This window comes from Aethalodelphis obliquidens, unplaced genomic scaffold (genome assembly GCF_003676395.1).
Source record: "Aethalodelphis obliquidens isolate GAN/ISIS:26980383/991018 unplaced genomic scaffold, ASM367639v1 scaffold117, whole genome shotgun sequence".
Taxonomy (NCBI): Eukaryota; Metazoa; Chordata; class Mammalia; order Artiodactyla; family Delphinidae; genus Aethalodelphis; species Aethalodelphis obliquidens.
The window spans coordinates 1,857,788-1,879,845 of record NW_020838061.1 but is presented as its reverse complement, the minus strand read 5'-3'; the positions used below and the strand labels follow the sequence as shown (position 1 = coordinate 1,879,845).

The following is a 22,058-nucleotide window of genomic DNA, read 5'->3' as shown; positions in this document are numbered from 1 at the left end:
TAAGTGTGTGTGAAGGAGAGGAAGCAGTAGAAAGGATAGGAAAAATGGGTAATTATTACTAAACACAATAAATGGAATAAAAGTAATAATTCCAATTTGATTAGCAACTTAAAATTTCAAAGTGATCTAGTAATACCACTGACATGGCCATCAAGACACTTGTGTCTAGTCCCAGCTCTGTTCTTGAACAACTATATAATCTCTAGTTAGTCATGTCATCTCTCTGGGCCAAAGCGTCTTTATTTGTAAAATGAAAGACCTTGAGCAGATAATCTCTTAGGGCCTTAGAATTGCACTATCTAATAAGGTAGACAATATCCACATGTGTTATTTAAATTTATGTTTCAATTAATGAAAACTTAAAGACTAAAAATTCAGTTTTTCCAAAAAAAAAAAAAGTGAAAACACTTAGCACTATTTACCACAAAAGGGACACTTGTTCACAGTATGAGAGCTGGAAAAATAAGGCCACTTCATTCCCTTAGCCACATTTCAAGGCCTCAGGAGATACATGTGACTCCAGTGGGTACCATACTGGACAGAACAGAAATAGAACATTTTCACCACTGAAGAAAGTTTTATTGGACAGCACTGCCTTAGAGCTCCAAACTTTAGGATTTTCTTATGATTCTATCAAAAAGAAGAGATTAAGATTTTGATGAGGGGACTTCCCTGGTGGTCCAGTGGTAAAGAATCTGCCTTCCAATGCAGGGGACGTGGGTTCAATCCCTGGTCAGGGAACTAAGATCCCACATGCCACAGGGCAACTAAGCCTGCAGGCCACAACTACTGAACTCGCGGACCTCAACTAGACAGCCCACATGCTGCAAACTACAGAGCCCACGCACCACAACTAGAGAGAGAAAACCTGCACGCCACAACTAGAGAGAAGCCCACACGCCACAACAAAGATCTCCCATGCCTCAAAGAAGATCCTGCATGCCGCAATGAAGACCCAATGCAGCCAAAAATTTTAAAAAATTAATTAATTAATCAATTAAAAAAGATTTTGATGAGATATATACACTCTTATGTTTATCACAGCATTACTCACAACAGCCAAGATACGGAAAAAACCCAAAAACCCACCAATGGATGAATGGATAAAAAAGATGTGGTACACGTACCAAATGGAATATTATTCATCCATGAGAAAGGAGGATATCATACCATTCGCAACAACATGGATGGACTTTGAGCACATTATACTAAGCCAGATAAGTCAGAGAAGCAAAAGTACTGGATGATGTCATTTATATGTGAAATCTAAAAAAGTCAAACCTGTAAAAACCAGAGAGTAAAATGATGGTTACTGAGGGAAGTGGGGGAGGGGAATAAGATTGATGGGTTTTAAGGGTACAAACTTATTAGTAAATAAGCCACAGAGATCTAATGCACAATAAAGACACTATTGTACTGTAATTATGTAATTTGATAAATATTATTATAACAGCAGTCATATTATAACATATAAATGTATAAAAGTAACACGCTGTACACCTTAAACTTACACAACATTACATGTCAAATTTATTCAATAAGAAAAGAAAATGATTTATATGATTTTTGCTTTCAAACTTACCAGTTTTAACTCTATATCCATCCATTCAGGGCATATATGCTAACCTGAAAACAGCAGAAGGAAGAACTGGATACTGTTTATACCACTGTAGAAGAATATAATGGCATTACATTTTCAAGAAAGTAAAAGGAAAATAGGAAAATAAGAAATTTTATCCTTTTATAGGAATGGTTCTAAAAGATGATCTAAATCTATAAATCAGAAAATAGTCTCATAAAATCATGAAAACAAACCTATAATACTGTGTCTCCTGTACTACTTCCAAGGGCATTTTCCTTAAAGACAAGGACTAAATCTTAGCAGTTGTTGTAGCTACTTTACTCCAGCCTTGTATCAAGTACATGTTTTAGTATAAACTAACATGATAGTAAAGCATCAGGTCAAAGTAACCTATCCTTGGACAAATGTAAGATGTAAGGTTTAAAATATGAAGTAATCATATCACCTTTATCCATTCTTTAGATTTTCATTTGGCCTACAGATCATTACCACTCTCCTGAAGTGTTAAAACTTAGAGATGGGGATAATAATTAGTATATCCAAGATAACCTCTCTGAAAGGGAACCCTTGTACACTGTTGGTAGAAATGTAGAGTGGTGCAGCCACTGTGGAAATCAGTACGGAGGCTTCTCAAAAAAACTAAAAACAGAAGTACCATATGACCCAACAATTCCACTCCTGGGTATATATCTGAAAAAGATAAAAACACTAATTTGAAATTTTACATGCACCCCAATGTTCATACAGCATCATTATTTACAATTGCCAAGATATGGGAGCAACCTAAGTGTCCATCAACAGATAGATCGATAAAGATGTATGTATACACACACACACACACACACACACACACACACACAGAGACACACACACAATGGAATATTACTCAGCCATAAAAAAGAATGAAAATTTGCCATTTGCAGCAACATAGACTTGGAGGACATTATGCTAAGTGAAATAAGTCAGAGAGAGAAAGACAAATATCACTTACATGTGGAATCTAAAAAATATAACAAACTAGTGAATATAACAAAAAAGCAGCAGACTCACGGATATAGAGAACAAACCAGTGGTTACCAGTGGGGAGAGGGAGGGAAAGTGACTGTACAGGGGTAGGGGATTAAGAGGTACAAACTAGTGCATATAAAATAAGCTACAAGGATATACTGTACAACACAGGGAATATAGCATTTTATAACTATAAATGGGACATGACCTTCAAAAGTTGTGAAACACTATACTGTTCACCTGTAATTTATATAATATTATACATCAACTATACTTCAATAAAAAATAAAAGAGGAGGGGGATGAGAGGAAGATGGCGGAAGAATAAGACGCGGAGATTATCTTCCTCCCCATAGATACACCAGAAATACATCTACACGTGGAACAACTCCTACAGAACACCTACTGAACACTGGCAGAAGACCTCAGAACTCCCAAAAGGCAAGAAACTCCCCACATACCTGGGTAGGGAAAAAGCAAAAAGAATAAACAGAGACAAAAGGATAGGGACGGGACCTGCACCAGCGGGAAGGAGTTGTGAAGAGGAAAGGTTTCCACACACTGGGAAGCCCCTTCGCAGGCGGAGACTGCGGGTGGCGGAGAAGAAAGCTTTGGAGCCGTGTAGTAGAGCACAGCAACAGGGGTGCGGAGGGCAAAGCGGTGAGATTCCCGCACAGAGGATCAGGCTGGTGAGTGCCAAGAGGCTGGTCTGCTTACCCGATGGGGCGGGGTGGGCTTGGAGCTGAGGCTTGGGGGGTTTCGGTCGGAGTGCAGGGAGAGGACTGGGGTTGGTGGCGAGAACACAGCCTGCAGGGGGTTAGTGCACCACGGCTAGCCGGGAGGGAGTCCAGGGAAATGTCTGGACCTGCCGAAGAGGCAAGAGATTTTTTTCTTCCCTCTTTGTTTCCTGGTGCGCGAGCAGAGGGTAATATTAAGAGCACTGCTTAAAGGAGCTCCAGAGACGGGCGCGAGCCGCGGCTAAAGGCGCAGACCTCACAGACGGGCATGAGACGCTAAGGCTGCTGTTGCTGCCACCAAGAAGCCTGTGTGCGAGCACAGGTCACTATTCACACCAACCTTCCGGGGAGCCTGTGCAGCCCACCACTGCCAGGGTCCCGGGATCCAGGGACAACTTCCCTGGGAGAACGCACGGCGTGCCTCACTCAGGCTGGTACAACGTCACGCTGGCCTCTTCCACTGCAGGCTCGCCCTGCACTCCGTGCCCCCCCCCCCACTCCCCGGCCTGAGTGAGCCAGAGTCCCCGAAGCAGCTGCTCCTTTAACCCCTTCCTGTCTGAGTTAAGAAAAGATGCCCTCCGGCGACCTACACGCAGAGGCAGGGCCAAATCCAAAGCTGAGCCCCTGGGAGCTGTGAGAACAAAGAAGAGAAAGAGAAATCTCTCCCAGCAGCCTCAGAAGCAGCGGATTAAAGCTCCACAATCAACTTGATGTACCCTGCATCTGTGGAATACATGAATAGACAACAAATCATCCCAAATTGAGGAGGTGGACTTTGAGAGCAAGATTTATGATTTTTTCCCCTTTTCCTCTTTTTGTGAGTGTGTATGTGTATGCTTCTGTGTGAGAATGTTTCTGTATAGCTTTGCTTCCACCATCTGTCCTAGGGTTCTATCTGTCCGTCTTTTTTTTCTTAATAATTATTTTTTATTTTAATCACTTCATTATATTTTATCTTACTTTATTTTACTTTATCTTCTTTCTTTCTTTTTTTCCTTCCTTCCCTCCTTCCTTCCGTCCTCCCTCCCTCCCTCCTTTCTTTCTTTCTTTCCTTCTTTCCTTCTTTCTTTATTTCTTTCATTCTTTCTACTTCTACTAATTTTTTCTTTCTACTTTTTTCTCCCTTTTATTCTGAGCCCTGTGGATGAAAGGCTCATGGTCCTGCAGCCAGGATTCAGTGCTGTGCCTCTGAGGTGGGAGAGGCAACTTCAGGACACTGGTCCACAAGAGCCCTCCCAGCTCCACATAGTATCAAACAGCGAAAATCTGCCAGAGATCTCCATCTCAACACCAGCACCCAGCTTCACTCAACAACGAGCAAGCTACAGTGCTGGACACCCTATGCCAAACAACTAGCAAGACAGGAACACAAGCCCACCCACTAGCAGAGAGTCTGCCTAAAATCATAATAAGTCCACAGACACCCCAAAACACACCACAAGACGTGGACATGCCCACCAGAAAGACAAGATCCAGCCTCATCCACCAGAACACAGGCACAAGTCCCCTCCACCAGGAAACCTAAACAACGTACTGAAGCAACATTAGCCACTGGGGACAGACACCAAAAACAGCGGGAACTACGAACCTGCAGCCTGCAAAAAGGAGACCCCAAACACAGTAAGATAAGCAAAATGAGAAGAGAGATAAACACATAGCAGATGAAGGAGCAAGATAAAAACCCAGCAGACCTAACAAATGAAGAGGAAATAGGCAGTCTACCTGAAAAAGAATTCACAATAATGATAGTAAAGATGATCCAAAATCTTGGAAATACAATAGACAAAATGCAAGAAACATTTAACAAGGACCTAGAAGAACTAAAGATGAAGCAAGCAACGATGAACAGCACAATAAATGAAATTAAAAATATTCTAGAAGGGATCAATAGCACAATAATTGAGGCAGAAGAACGGATAGTGACCTGGAAGATAAAATAGTGGAAATAACTACTGCAGAGCAGAATAAAGAAAACAAAAGGAAAAGAACTGAGGACAGTCTCAGAGACCTCTGGGACAACATTAAACACACGAATATTCGAATTAATGGGGTTCCAGAAGAAGAGAAAAAGAAAGTGACTGAGAAAAGATTTGAAGACATTATACTTGAAAACTTCCCTAATATGGGAAAGGAAATAGTTAATCAAGTCCAGGAAGCACAGAGAGCCCCATACAGGATTAATCCAAGGAGAAATACGCCAAGACACATATTAGTAAAACTGTCAAAAATTAAATACAAAGAAAACATATTACAAGCAGCAAGGGAAACAAAAACAAATAACACACAAAGGAATCCCCATAAGGTTAACAGCTCATTTTTCAGCAGAAACTCTGCAAGCCAGAAGGGACTGGCAGGACATATTTAGAGTGGTGAAGGAGAAAAACCTATAACCAAGATTACACTACCCAGCAAGGATCTCATTCAGATTTGATGGAGAAATGAAAAGCTTTACAGACAAGGAAAAGCTGAGAGAGTTCAGAAACACCAAACCACCTTTACAAGAAATGCTAAAGGAACTGCTCTAGGCAAGAAACACAAGAGAAGGAAAAGACCTACAATAACGAACCCAAAACAATTAAGAAAACAGGAATAGGAACATACATATCAATAATTACCTTAAATGTAAATGGACTAAATGCTCCCACCAAAAGACACAGATTGGCTGAATGGATACAAAAAAAAGACCCATATATATGCAGTCTACAAGAGACCCACTTCAGTCCTAGAGACACATGCAGACTGAAAGTGAGGGGATGGAAAAAGATATTCCATGCAAATGGAAACCAAAAGAAAGCTGGAGGAGCAATTCTCATATCAGACAAAATAAACTTTAAAATGAAAACTATTAGAAGAGACAAAGAGGCACACTACATAATGATCAAGGGATTGATCCAAGAAGAAGATATAACAATTGTAAACACTTATGCACCCAACATACCAGCACCTCAATACATAAGGCAAAACTAACAGCCATAAAAGGGGAAATCAAGAGTAACAGAGTCATAGTAGGAGACTTTAACACCTCACTTTCACCCATGGACAGATCATCCAAAATGAAAATAAATAAGGAAACACAAGCTTTTAATGATACATTAAAAAAGATGGACTTAATTCATATTTATAGGACATTCCTTCCAAAAACAAGAGAATACACATTCTTCTAAAGTGCTCATGGAACATTCTCCAGGATAGATCATATCTTGGGTCACAAATCAAGCCTTGGTAAATTTAAGAAAACAGAAATTGTATCAAGTATCTTTTCCGAACACAACGCTATGAGACTAGATATCAATTACAGGAAAAGACCTGTAAAAAATACAAACAGATGGAGGCTAAACAATACACTACTTAATAACGAAATGATCACTGAAGAAATCAAAGAGGAAATCAAAAAGTACCTAGATACAAATGACAATGGAGACAGGATGACCCAAAACCTATGGGATGCAGCAAAAGCAGTTCTAAGAGGGAAGTTTATATCAATAAAATCCTACATTAAGAAACAGGAAACATCTCGAATAAACAACCCAACCTTGCACCTAAAGCTATTAGAGAAAGAAGAAAAAAACCCCAAAGTTAGCAGAGGGAAAGAAATCATAAAGATCAGATCAGAAATAAATGAAAAAGAAATGAAGGAAATGACAGCAAAGATCAATAAAACTAAAAGCTGGTTCTCTGAGAAGATAAAAAAAGGGACAAACCATTAGCCAGACACATCAAGAAAAAAAGGGAGAAGACTCAAATCAATAGAATTAGAAATCAAAAAGGAGAAGTAACAACTGACACTGCAGAAATAAAAAAGATCATGAGAGATTACTACAAGCAACTCTATGCCAATAAAATGGACAACCTGGAAGAAATTCTTAGAAATGCACAACCTGCCAAGACTGAATCAGGAAGATATAGAAAATATGAACAGACCAATCATAAGCACTGAAATTGAAACTGTTATTAAAAATCTTCCAACAAACAAAAGCCCAGGACCAGATGGATTCACAGACTAATTCTATGAAACATTCAGAGAACAGCTAACACCTATCCTTCTCAAACTCTTCCAAAATATAAGAGAGGGAGGAACACTCTCAAACTCATTCTACGAGGCCACCATCACCCTGATACCAAAACCAGACAAGGATGTAACAAAGAAAGAAAACTACAGGCCAATAACACTGATGAACATAGATGCAAAAATCCTCAACAAAATACTAGCAAACAGAATCCAACAGCACATTAAACGGATCATACACCGTGAACAAGTGGGATTTATTCCAGGATTGCAAGAATTCTTCAATATACGCAAATCAATCAACCTGATATGCCATATTAATAAATTGAAGGAAAATAACCATATGATCATCTCAATAGGTGCAGAGAAAACTTTTGACAAAATCCAACACCCATTTATGATAAAAACCCTGCAGAAAGTAGGCATAGAGGGAACATTCCTCAACATAATAAAGGCCATACATGACAAACCCACAGCCAACATCATCCTCAATGGTGAAAAACTGAAAGCATTTCCACTAAGATCAGGAACAAGACAAGGTTGCCCACTCTCACCACTCTTATTCAACATAGCGTTGGAAGTTTTAGCCACAGCAATAAGAGAAAAAAGGAAATAAAAGGAATCCAAATCGGAAAAGAAGTAAAGCTGTCACTGTTTGCAGATGACATGATACTATACATAGAGAATCCTAAACATGCTACCAGAAAACTAGTAGAGCTAATCAATGAAATTGGTAAAGTAGCAGGGTACAAAATTAATGCACAGAAATCTCTGGCATTTCTATACACTAATGATGAAAACTCTGAAAATGAAATCAAGAAGACACTCCCATTTACCATTGCAACAAAAAGAATAAAATATCTAGGAATAAACCTACCTAAGGAGACAAAAGACCTGTATGCAGAAAATTATAAGACACTGATGAAAGGAATTAAAGATGATATAAATAGATGGAGAGATATACCATGTTCTTGGGTTTGAAGAATCAACATTGTGAAAATGACTCTACTACCCAAAGTAATCTACAGATTCAATGCAATCCCTATCAAACTACCACTGGCATTTTTCACAGAACTAGAAGAAAAAATTTCACAATTTGTATGGAAACACAAAAGACCCAGAACAGCCAAAGCAATCTTGAGAATGAAAAACGGAGCTGGAGGAATCAGGCTCCCTGACTTCATACTATACTACAAAGCTACAGTAATCAAGACAGTACGGTACTGGCACAAAAACAGAAAGACAGATCAATGGAACAGGATAGAAAGCCTAGTGATAAACCCACACACATATGGTCACCTTATCTTTGATAAAGGAGGCAGGAATGTACAGGGGAGAAAGGACAGCCTCTTCAATAAGTGGTGCTGGGAAAACTGGAGAGGTACATGTAAAAGCATGATATTAGATCACTCCCTAACACCATACACAAAAATAAGCTCAAAATGGATTAAAGACTTAAATGTAAGGCCAGAAACTATGAAGCTCTTAGAGGAAAACATAGGCAGAACACTCCATGACATAAATCACAGCAAGATCCTTTTTGACCCACCTCCTAGAGAAATGGAAATAAAAACAAAAATAAACAAATGGGACCTAATGAAACTTAAAACTTCTGCACAGCAAAGGAAACCATAAACAAGACCAAAAGACAACCCTCAGAATGGGAGAAAATATTTGCAAATGAAGAAACTGACAAAGGATTAATCTCCAAAATTTACAAGCAGCTCATGCAGCTCAATAACAAAAAAGCAAACAACCCAATCCAAAAATGGGCAGAAGAACTAAATAGACATTTCTCCAAGGAAGATATATAGACTGCCAACAAACAGCTGAAAGAATGCTCAATGTCACTAATGATTAGAGAAATGCAAATCAAAACTACAATGAGATAACATCTCACACCAGTCAGAATGGCCAACATCAAAAAATCTACAAAAAATAAATGCTGCAGAGGGTGTGGCGAAAAGGGAACACTCTTGCACTGTTGGTGGGAATGTAAATTGATACAGCCACTGTGGACAACAGTACGGAGGTTCTTTAAAACACTACAAATAGAACTACCATATGACACAGCAATCCCCCTACTGGGCATATACCCTGATAAAACCATAAGTCAAAAAGAGTCATGTACCAAAATGTTCATTGCAGGTCTGTTTACAATAGCCCAGAGATGGAGACAACCTAAGTGTCCATCATCGGATGAATGGATAAAGAAGATGTGGCACATATATTCAATGGAATATTACTCAGCCATAAAAAGAAATGAAATTGAGCTATTTGTAATGAGGTGGATAGACCTAGAGTCTGTCATACAGAGTGAAGTAAGTCAGAAACGGACAGAAAAATACCGTATGCTAACACGTATATATGGAATTAAAAAAAAAAAATGTCAAGAACATAGGGGTAAGACAGGAATAAAGACACAGACCTACTAGAGAATGGAGTTGAGGATATGGGGAGGGGGAAGGGTAAGCTGTGACAAAGCAAGAGAGAGGCATGGACATATATACACTACCAAACGTAAGGTAGATAGCTAGTGGGAAGCAGCCGCATAGCACAGGGAGATCAGCTCGGTGCTTTGTGATTGCCTGGCGGGGTGGGATAGGGAGGGTGGGAGTGAGAGAGATGCAACAGGGCAGAGATATGGGAACACATGTACATATATAACTGATTCATTTTGTTGTAAAGCAGAATCTAACACACCATTTTAGAGCAATTGTACTCCAATAAAGATGTTAAAAAAATACACAAGGTCATGAGAGATTACCAGAAGCAACTCTAGGCCAATAAAATGGACAACCTAGTAGAAATGCACAAAATCTTAAAAATGCACAACGTGCCAAGACTGAATCAGGAAGAAATACAAAATATGAACAGACCAATCACAAGCATTGAAATTGAAACTGTGATTAAAAATCTTCCAACAAACAAAAGCCCAGGACCAGATGGCTTCTAGGGGAATTCTAAAAAACATTTAGAGAAGAGCTAACACCTATCCTTTTCAAACCCTTCCAAAATATAGCAGAGGCAGGAACACTCCGAAATTCATTCTACGAGGCTACCATCACCCTGATACCAAAACCAGACAAGGATGTCACAAAGAAAGAAAACTACAGGCAAATATCACTGATGAACATAGATGCAAAAATCCTCAACAAAATACTAGCAAACAGAATCCAACAGCACATTAAAAGGATCATACACCATGATCAAATGGGGTTTATTCCAGGAATGCAAGGATTTTGCAATATATGCAAATAAATCAACGTGATACACCATATTAACAAATTGAAGGAGAAAAACCATATGATCATCTCAATAGATGCAGAGAAAACTTTCGACCAAATTCAACACCCATTTATGATAAAAACCCTGCAGAAAGTAGGCAAAGAGGGAACGTTCCTCAACACAATAAAGGCCATATATGACAAGCCCACAGCCAACATCATCCTCAATGGTGAAAAACTGAAAGCATTTCCACTAAGATCAGGAAGAAGACAAGGTTGCCCACTCTCACCACTCTTATTCAACACAGTTTTGGAAGTTTTAGCCACAGCAATCAGAGAAGAAAAGGAAATAAAAGGAATCCAAATCGGAAAAGAAGTAAAGCTGTCACTGTTTGCAGATGACATGATACTATACATAGAGAATCCTAAACATGCTACCAGAAAACTAGTAGAGCTAATCAATGAATTTGGTAAAGTAGCAGGATACAAAATTAATGCACAAAAATCTCTGGCATTCCTATACACTAATGATGAAAAATCTGAAAGTGAAATCAAGAAGACACTCCCATTTACCATTGCAACAAAAAGAATAAAATATCTAGGAATAAAACTACCTAAGGAGACAAAAGACCTGTATGCAGAAAATTATAAGACACTGATGAAAGAAATTAAAGATGATATAAATAGATGGAGAGATATACCATGTTCTTGGATTGGAAGAATCAACATTGTGAAAATGACTCTACTACCCAAAGCAATCTACAGATTCAACGCAATCCCTATCAAACTACCACTGGCATTTTTCACAGAACTAGAAGAAAAAATTTTACAATTTGTATGGAAACACAAAAGTCCCAGAATACGCAAAGCAATCTTCAAAATGAAAAATGGAGCAGGAGGAATCAGGCTCCTTGACTTCAGACTATACTACAAAGCTACAGTAATCAAGACAGTACAGTACTGGCACAAAAACAGAAAGATAGATCAATGGAACAGGTTAGAAAGCCCAGCGATAAACCCACGCACATATGGTCACCTTATCTTTGATAAAGGACGCAGGAATGTACAGTGGAGAAAGGACAGCCTCTCAATAAGTGGTGCTGGCAAAACTAGACAGGTACATGTAAAAGTATGAGATTAGATCACTCCCTAACACCATACACAGAAATAAGCTCAAAATGGATTAAAGACCTTAATGTAAGGCCAGAAACTATCAAGCTCTTAGAGGAAAGCATAGGCAGAACACTCCATGACATAAATCACAGCAAGATCCTTTTTGACCCACCTCCTAGAGAAATGGAAATAAAACAAAAATAAACAAATGGGACCTAATGAAACTTAGAAGGTTTTGCACAGCAAAGGAGACCATAAACAAGACCAAAAGACAACCCTCAGAATGGGAGAAAATATTTGCAAATGAAGCAACTGACAAAGGATTAATTTCCAAAATTTACAAGCAGCTCATGCAGCTCAATAACAACAAAAAAACCAACCCAATCCAAAAATGGGCAGAAGACCTAAATAGACATTTCTCCAAAGAAGATATACAGACTGCCAACAAACACATGAAAGAATTCTCAACATCATTAATCATTAGAGAAATGCAAATCAAAACTACAATGAGATATCATCTCACAGCAGTCAGAATGGCCATCATCAAAAAATCTAGAAACAATAAATGCTGGAGAGGGTGTGGAGAAAAGGGAACACTCTTGCACTGCTGGTGGGAATATGAATTGGTACAGCCGCTATGGAGAACAGTATGGAGGTTCCTTAAAAAACTACAAATAGGGCTTCCCTGGTGGCGCAGTGGTTGAGAGTCCACCTGCCGATGCAGGGGACACGGGTTCGTGCCCTGGTCCAGGAAGATCCCACATGCCGCAGAGCGGCTAGGCCCATAAGCCATGGCCGCTGAGCCAGCATGTCCGGAGCCTGTGCTCCGCAACGAGAGAGGCCACGACAGTGAGAGGCCCACATAACGCAAAAAAAAAAAAAAAAAAAAAAAAAAAAAAAAAAAAAAAAAAAAAAAACTACAAATAGAACTACCATATGACCCAGCAATCCCACTACTGGGCATATACCCTGACAAAACCATAATTCAAAAAGAGTCATGTACCAAAATGTTCATTGCAGCTCTATTTACAATAGCCCAGAGATAGAAACTACCTAAGTGTCCATCATCGGATGAATGGATAAAGAAGATGTGGCACATATATACAATGGAATATTACTCAGCCATAAAAAGAAATAAAATTGAGCTATTTGTAATGAGGTGGATAGATCTAGAGTCTGTCATACAGAGTGAAGTAAGTAAGAAGAGAAAGACAAATACCGTATGCTAACACATATATATGGAATTTAAGAAAAATAAAATGTCATGAAGAACCTAGTGGTAAGACAGGAATAAAGACACAGACCTACTAGAGAATGGAGTTGAGGATATGGGGAGGGGGAAGGGTAAGCTGTGACAAAGTGAGAGAGAGGCATGGACATACATACACTACCAAACTTAAGGTAGATAGCTAGTGGGACGCAGCCACATAGCACAGGGAGATCAGCTCGGTGCTTTGTGACCAACTGGAGGGGTGGGATAGGGAGGGTGGGAGGGAGGGAGACGCAAGAGGGAAGAGATATGGGAACATATGTATATGTATAACTGATTCACTTTGTTATAAAGCAGAAACTAACACACCATTGTAAAGCAATTATACTCCAATAAAGATGTAAAAATAAATAAATAAATAAAATAAAAGAGGATAACCTCTTTGTTTATACATTATTATATATTATTCCATAGGTTTAATCTTGGAATAAGCCAGATTTATGCCTCAAACAGGTCTCTCATCTGAAATTTGTTATGGTATGAAACACCAAGCTTATGAAATACGAACATGGTGTAATTTATTAATGGTCATGAAAAGTCTACAAATAAACCCAAAATCTATTAGAGAAACATTTGTTCGTTTATTTGACATAAAAACTGTCAAATCATGAAAGTTCTTATTTTTCCCTTAGCCGTGAACTGACATTTTTGCTAAAAACAAAACCAAAATAGTACCACCTGGGCAAAATTATGAAACCTGTTACTTGTACTATAAACACAAGGCTTCTTTCTATGATAGTTATCCACTATCACCCAGTGTTTTTCTAAAATAATATTTATAAAATATTTGAATAGCAGTTTTATTACTTCTAGTCTAACAACACTATGGGGACACATGATGATCAAATGCAATCCCAAACTGAAATAACGGGGTGCTCAGGAGACATTCTGCAAGAAAAGATATTTTTTTTCCCAATGACATCAAACTTACCTAATGTTAAGATGTAAAAATATACATGGTACTATGGACTGAATGTTTATAGTATCCCCCCAGTTTCCTATGTTGATGTACTAACCCCTATTGTGGTGGTATTAGGAGGTGGGGCTTTTGCGAAGTGATTAAGTTCAGAAGATGTCACAAGGGTGGAGCCCCCCCATAATGAGATTAGTGTCTTTATACGAAAAGGAAGAGACATGAGAACTCTCCCCACCTCCCCTGCAGCATGCACAAAGAAGATGTCATGAGAGCACACAGCTTGATGGTGGCAGTATGCAACCCAGGAAGAGAGCCCTCATCAACAACCAAATCTGCTGGCACCATGATCTTGGACTTCCCTGCCTCCAGAACTGTGAGAAATAAATACCTGTTGTTTAAACCAGCCAGTCTGGGGTATTTTGTTATAGCAGCTGGAGCTGACTAAGAAAAATGGTGTGACTCCAAAGTAAGATTAATTTTCCTGCAGCTTTTAGAAATCTGTCTCTTTCATAAACCATGCTTATTATTAGGTACAGTATGACCTTTGCTACCTAAAACTTTTAGGTACCTAGAGGAGTTCTAAAATGCGGGTAGCGGGGAAAGAAACAAGACCTCATGTTGTAGAATCTCTTGTGGCTAAGAAGCTGTCCCTGAACATCCAGTAACTGACAAAAGGGAAAAGAACCAAAGAGCTGAGTATTACAGGCAAGCGTATTCCAATTGGCTAGTTGTGTTTATAAAAGGCTAGATTTATTATACAAAAGCCAAAAAGTGGAAAAAGTAACAAGAAATGTAAGAGATAAGAAAGAATAAAAGCAGAATAGAAGATAGTAGCAGAGGCACACACCATGGCTGGGAAAGAAAGAGAATCAGCAATGAAGTTAAAAATGCAACAGCTCTACAACCTGGTAGTGGTACCTGTTCTATGCCTTAATATAATGTCCCTGAAAATATAAAGGATCCCTGAAGACAGGGTGTTCTGTGTTTATGGAGCACTTACTATGTGCCAGGTGCTTTACATCCACTGAGTTTTTTAATCTTTACAAAAATTCAATATTGGGGATTTAGGATGGTTTTGGCTAAAGTTTTCGAATCCCCAACTTAAACAGGCTTCAACAATGACAAACATTATTCTTTCATGTAATAGGAAGTCTAGAAGTAGACAGAACTTTAGGATTGATTTGGTGACTTATCAAAAACCCAGGTTCTTCCATCTCTCTGCTCTGTTGCCTATATTTAAAATGCCATTTGAAATGGTGCATAGGATCTGGTCTTTTCTTGGAAATTAAATATCAAGGAATACTAAGAGGAAGTAGTGACCTATAGTGCATCTGTAAAAGTGAAATTATCTGAAGATAAATGTGATGACAAAATAATACTTCTGCTCTAATACATTAGTAACAGGAAAGGGATAAATAATGTTTTCTGAATGCCTACTACTATGCATCAGAAAGTATCTTATGTTAATGGTGCAGGAAACATACAGAATATTTTCAATGGGGCAGACAAGGAAAAGGACACAAGTAACAGCAATGACCTTTGGAGGGCAGAAAAACCCTTGGAAAAAGGCTGCCTTCAGTTTATTGAGCATGTGACACTGCCCACAAAGCTAAGAAGTTGCATATATTTTATTTCAAAAAAAGAAAATGACACCAGAAATGTTTTCAAGATAGCGTATCCTAAGGCTATTTCTGCGTTCAATACCATTCACTATCTATATAGCATCTTCATTAAGAATAACAGCTATAGCATATTAAAATCGGCAAAGTTAAACAATGAAGATATCGAATGATGATGAATAGGTTTAAGATGGATGGGAAGTACATGGTACACTTGAGCTCTAATCTTCATCAAAATTAAAGTTCTGGCACTTAAAAGGCCAATCTTAAATTAGACAGAATAAATAACTGCCCACCTCAGTGTGGCTTGGATAGGTATGGTTTTTACTGTATTATTAAATTATAGAACATTAATTAATGTTAAAGCATTTCAAGCACCTAGTACTTTAATTATGATGTATGAAAGAACAAAATTATTTTGGAATTTATGAACACTCAATAATTGTGATGTAATTGTTACTGAGTAACACTTGAAAGTGTCAAAAGTTTACCTTAGATACATAAAAATATAAGTAGAAAATTAAAAATAAAAACAGGGAATGTAGCAGTTACGTAAACATTTTTTTAAAAATCCTCCAGAAATAGTAACACAGATTGGCATAATTCAACTTTAGTAAGTTTATGGTAATCAGGGTCAGACAAATACTAACTTATTGTCAAAATCAGTAACTAAATTTTAAAAAACACCTAACAGCTCCCTTTCACAATACATATTTACAAACGTGTGCTATCTATAGCAAAGAAATTAGGCTATATCTACCTTGTAGTGATGTGAGAAAGGAATATTGAGAGCATTCTATTTACTTGAGAAGATAGTAATACTCCAGTAAGAGATGATTTTCAAGATGTTGTCCATTTAGAATTCAGTTGCTGCTAAATTTCAAAATAGGATTAAGTAAACTATACAGGAAATGAAATGAATCTTTCTAAAATACGGCTTTATTCTCCTGGTTCAACAAACAAATAAACCATCTTAGTTTAACCTCCTCTATATACCCTCTGGGATTAGCAGATATTTGGTGTTGTGCAAAACGTCCAAAAGACATGCCAAAAGGTCCTTGATATTTGGTCCTGTCCAAAACCATTTGGCACAAACCAAATATGTTCATGGACGTTTTAGATAGGACCAAATTTCAAGGACTTTTTGGTGTCGTCCAAATGTCTTATAAACCAAATGCCTTATGAACCAATGTCCTGTTAGGCTCTCTGGCTCTAGCCAAATTAATCTTCCTAGGCTGAAACATGTCAAGTACATTCCTTCCTCAGTGCCTTCACTCACTTCATTTTCCCTGCTAGAATGTCTTCACCTCTCCTGCACCTAACAGTGCCTGGCACGTAGCAGGTACTCAACAACTATTTGTTGAATGAATACACTGCCTAAACTCTGTCCTTCCTTGAAGGTTTAGCTCAAGTCCTACTAGATCACTCATAGTCATCTCTCTGAGTTCATAAAGTTCTTATTTGTATGAAACACTAATCTGGAATTAAACAAACATAATGTTACATTCTTATTTACCCGTTGAAATATATATAGCCTATTCTTCTACTAAACTGCAGGTTCCTTGTGAGTAGTCTTATGCCTCTTTGTATTCAAAGGGCTTTGCAGGACTAAGGATCTCAAAAAAAGTAATAAAATCATTCACAGGTTTAAATAAGGCAGTGTACATAGGTAATCTAGCAAGTTTTTCTATGTAACATTTACTGACTACCTATGTGCCAAGTATTTGTGAAGGCAAATGATAACTAAAAGTCCTAAAGCTGATCTGAAATTGTAAGACTGATTTAATGATCTTAATTTTTTGAGAATCCAATGAAAACTATGAATTATGGTCCCCCAAAATGTAGTTATTCTCAAAATTTTGCATATGCTTGCAGGCTCCACCATACTCTCTGAAGCATTTGGGGACCCAATTAAATCCAGGCCCACCACAACTAAAATTTATCACAAATGCATCCTATCCTGATACAAGTATAAATGCAATAGAGAATATTTCTCTTCTTACAAAAAATTCTCACAAGAATGTTCTAAGAATCAAATACTATAATACATGAAAATTTTATAAACTGTTTAGTGCTAGATAAATGGAAGGTAGTATTCTTATAACACATTTCTTGACTAAATTTCAAACTTCTGAAGACTATAGCTAAGTGGACAACAGAGCAAGCCTGATTATTTCTTACTAGAAACAATATTCTACTTTCAATGTGCCATGACAAAACTTCTTGGCCAAATTAATGTGGTGATTATTATACTAAATCAAATAAATACCTTAAAATATAATACTTTCTATCTAAATTGATGCATTTTTAGCTAGAATGGTCAATAATACCTTGCTTAAAGAATCCCGTAGGAAAAATTATTCCTTTATACCATAATTGCTTAAATATAGTTTTAAAAAGGCTTCATTTTTTGGAGGTCAAAAGATTCAGAAATGGGGGGAGTTGGAAAGGTATGAAAAGAAGTATTCCTTTCAGTGTGGGGCTGGTGCCTGAGGAGCTGTTCACAACGAAAATCTCATCACCACAGGGCTGTTTATGATTTGAGACCACGAGACTTGGGTAGGGAAGAGAGGAAAGTTACAGTCTTCCATCCCTGGTAGAAGAAAAAGTAGCTTACCCATCTCCAATCATCTCCAATTGCTCCCACTTTTTGCTCTTTCTTGTCCTCACCTCTTTCCCCCACCCTTTTTTTTTTCAGCGACTATTTGTTCCAATTATTTTTCAATCCTTATTTTACCTCCATTTCCTACTTTTCTTTCTTTCTCCCTTTCCTTTGCTTAGCAGATCTGAAGGGCTAAGAGCTTGCCTTATCGGCAGGGGAGAGAAGACTGTGACTTACTGGGTGATTTCCTTTGTCCACCGAGCTAAAGTACAAATACTCCAGAGGAAACCAAACACAGGGGCATAACTATACAACTGATAAAGTTTAGCCTCTTCTGAAATATTAGGTAGGAGATGGGAAGAACAAAAATTGGCCTGAAAGATCAAGTACTGCTCCTGAGTAAACTAATGATTATTGAAACCAACATAAAATGGTAAAAGAGAGACTGGTTTCAAAATATAGTGCTGAGTTTCAGGCATACTACCTTCTTTGTACTAGAGTTTTAGTCTCAGAATGCAAAGGGACCTTAAAGGTCTTCTGGTCCAACCATTCCTCTGATGATAGAATCCCTTCTGTAACACACTATTAAGTGACCCTAAAGTTTATGTATGACCCCCTTTAGTAATGGGAAACTCCACTAATAGATCATTCCATCTTTTTACAGCTCTTTAAGAAAGTTCCTCCATAGACTGAACTGAAACACATATCCATATAATTTTCACGGCTCCTAGTTCCACTCCTTTGGGTCACGCAGCACAGGTCTAGCCACTCTTGCCAATGAAAGCATATTTTAATTCCCCATTATTAACTTCTGGAATGCACTCCTGTGTCTCCTTGTACTACTTCCAAGGCTAATAAATTTCTGACAATGGCAAGTGCTACTGAACTCATCTTCTGTTTTAACAGAGATATTACCATATCTTTTTTCTGAGTAAAACTGAAACAAGAAAAAGGTGCTAACGCTTCATTTTGTAGCTATCGTGTAACAGCTAATATTTCTCGACAGTAACATAAAACTCTTACACAAGGATGCCCTGTTTTAAAGTAATCACCAGTGAGTCACTAACAAGTCTGTATATATCATGGTGCTTATTTTCTTCAGAAAATGAGTGGGTGAATCATCTTTAAGAGAATAAACTATCATTAATCTACTGAGAACAGAGTCTATCAGCTACAGCATTATTTATTATACTGGTACATGAAAAGCAGATACCTTGCTGAAATAGGGAATTTGAAAACTCTGCCTGTATTTTTTCATAAAACTCTTGAAAAAGATAGTGGTACTGAAGAACAAATAATCAAACTATGAAAACGTATCTGTACAATTTGGGCCTTCCATGTCAGCATTTCAAACAGTCTATTTCAAAGGACTGAAATACTGAGATCAAAAATAAACAACTTGTGAAAAAGCTATAGGGGTAAAACAGCCACAAACTATAAAGCCTTTAGCATCTCAATCCTTAAAGGTTTGAGACTCTAGTATGCCTTAATTTACACTCTTATCAGTTAGGCTTTTATAGATGATCAATGAAAATCTCATTCCCACTCTACTAGAATTTTACCAATGGAATCCTTAAATCTGGGTTATTCTTAAAAGAAACTTAAGTCATGTTTCACAGGATAGTTTTTTAGTAAACAATCTCTGCAACAATCTCTGCATTCAAATTACACATAAATGGTATGGTAACCAAATAAACACATTATATTTTATACTTTTAAAAATGATTTCTGTTATTAAAAACATCATGAATAACCATCAAGGGTCTGAAAGAAATCAAAATAAGTCTAAGAAGAAACAAGGCTGTAAATATATACTCATTTTAATAAAAATTGATAATATAACACAACAAATTCCTATTCTACTTGCTTGAGACTAGTGATGTTCACTGCCATGAGAAACAGGTTATCAGACCACTGGCATGAAGGAGGTGTGATTTAAATTGGGAACTGAAGGTCAAAAGAAATGTAGCATTATACTAGGTGCTGGGAATATAAAGATCCTTTTAAATACTGATAAAAACAGCAGCTAGAAATTACTGGACATTTGCTATAGCCTGGGCATAGCATTGTGCACAGCATAGATTATCTTTTAATATTTCCTAGTATAAAATGCTACAGAATGAGGTTTAGACAGGTTAAGTGATTTGACCAAAGTCATACAGCAGGTAGAGCAGGGAAACTCTCACACGAGCCCAAGGAGACTTGCATATGATTGCTCATAACAGTCTTATTTGTAACAGAAAAATGTGTGGGGGAAGTCACCACAACATCCATTAAAAGAATAGAGAAGTAAATGTGGTATATTCTTAGAGCAGAATACTACGCACAATGGAAAGGAATGAACTAGAGCTACACATACAAACATGAATAAATATCACAAACAATGTTTTGATAAAAACAAGATGCAGGAGAACATAAGTAGCATAAATAAAATTCATATAACGCTTAAAAACAAGCATAGCAATGTTAAATACAAAAGTGAGGAGAGTGGCTATGGGGAGTTCAGGAAGCAAGGGGAATGCAATCAGAGTTGGAAGGATACACAGGAGGCTTCAACTGCACTTGCAGTGTTCACTAATACCTCTTTGTACATTGGTAATATTTTACATTAAATTTAAAAAATCATAAAGTATTTTGGATCTGTTTCAATGGCTTTTGCTGCCTTCAAAATAAAATTCCAAAATAAAATAAAATAAAATTCCAACTTATCCTAGCATTCAAACACTCCACCATTTTCCTATTTCTAATCCAATTGTATCTTCTATAAGTAAACCCAAATTAACCTTTCTGATTTAGTCAGCCTGTCTTAAGTTCCTAGAACATATAACAATGTTAACCCAAAGCCATTGCTGACAAGCTAACTTCTTCATTCTTAGTAAACTAAATGCTACCATTCAAGTTCTGAGGGGCCTTATACTATCATAATATATGTTGGTTACTTCTTGAATTGCTAAGGATTTTTATATATATTACATGTTTTATTATTTAAATATATGCTGTCTTATATTATCCATTGCATGTGGATATGTCTTCCGTCAACAAAACAGTAAGCTCCTTTAGATCAGAAATGATGTTGTAGAATTTGTGCACACCTGTACTGTACTTGGTGTGTAATCAATACTATTTCAGCAGTCGAACGGAACTTGAGGCATTTTGTAGAGCTAGAATCCTCAGATAATTTAGGTTTTAATACAATAAGAAATTCCTAAATACAAGTTCATAACAGAGGTTCAGGACAAATCAAACACCCCATCGTGGAATGATGTTAAAGATACAGTCCTAAAAAAAGTAACTACATACCTCTATTTGATAAGGAAGCTGAAGTGTGATTACCATGATATAAAATCTGGTATAGGGCACAAATAAATATTTCCTTTACCAGTATAAGGTGTAGATTTTGGAGTTGGGGGTTATTTTTGTTTTTAAAGATGAGAAACCTCAATTGTTCAAAAGAAAAGCAAGTAAGAAGTATAATTTAACAACTCTGAGTCACAGGCAAAATCACAAAGAATACTCTCCTTAAGAAATATTATTTAGTTTATGTACTTTCTGAGAAATATAATGTAATTCTCATCTCTTTTACTCCTTATGTAATGCGTCTTTCTTCTCTGGCTAGATTTTCTCTTTTTTTCAGAAGTATGGAAATGATGTGTACCAGGGAGTGGGATGTGTTTGTGTGTATGTGTGTGTGTGTGTGTGTTGTATTTATTTTACATGAGGTTTTTTCTGATTCTTAGATCTGTGATTTGATGTATGTCATTATTTTTGGAAAATTCTGTCATTATTTCTTCAAATATTTCTTCTGGACTGCAGAAATATTATCAAAAATATCAATAAAGGTTCAAACTTCAAATCACTAGAAGAGTCATTCTTTAAAGAAAATTTTTTCAAATGAAGTTTTGAAAAAAATGCATGTTAACATTACCCTTTTAATCAATTATTTTAAAATCTATAGTTATGATAAATTTCCCTCTAAATA

General features: G+C 37.2%; 1 protein-coding gene across 6 annotated transcripts in view; it reads right to left on the bottom strand.

Moving 5' to 3' along the window:
• The window catches only part of APOOL (apolipoprotein O like), a 126,021-nt gene that overhangs the window by 88,494 nt on the left and 15,469 nt on the right, over positions 1 to 22,058 (bottom strand). For 4 of the 6 annotated variants that reach the window (XM_027097864.1, XM_027097867.1, XM_027097869.1 and 1 more), the window contains exon 1: positions 1,583 to 1,667. The exons of 1 other annotated variant lie outside the window; for it this stretch is intronic. In XM_027097864.1, the coding sequence (XP_026953665.1) occupies positions 1,583 to 1,603 (21 nt within the window). In that variant the 5' untranslated portion in view covers positions 1,604 to 1,667. Of the gene's footprint in view, positions 1 to 1,127; positions 1,258 to 1,582; positions 1,668 to 22,058 lie in introns of those variants that run through there. One more of the 6 variants, XM_027097866.1, reaches the window with a different exon arrangement.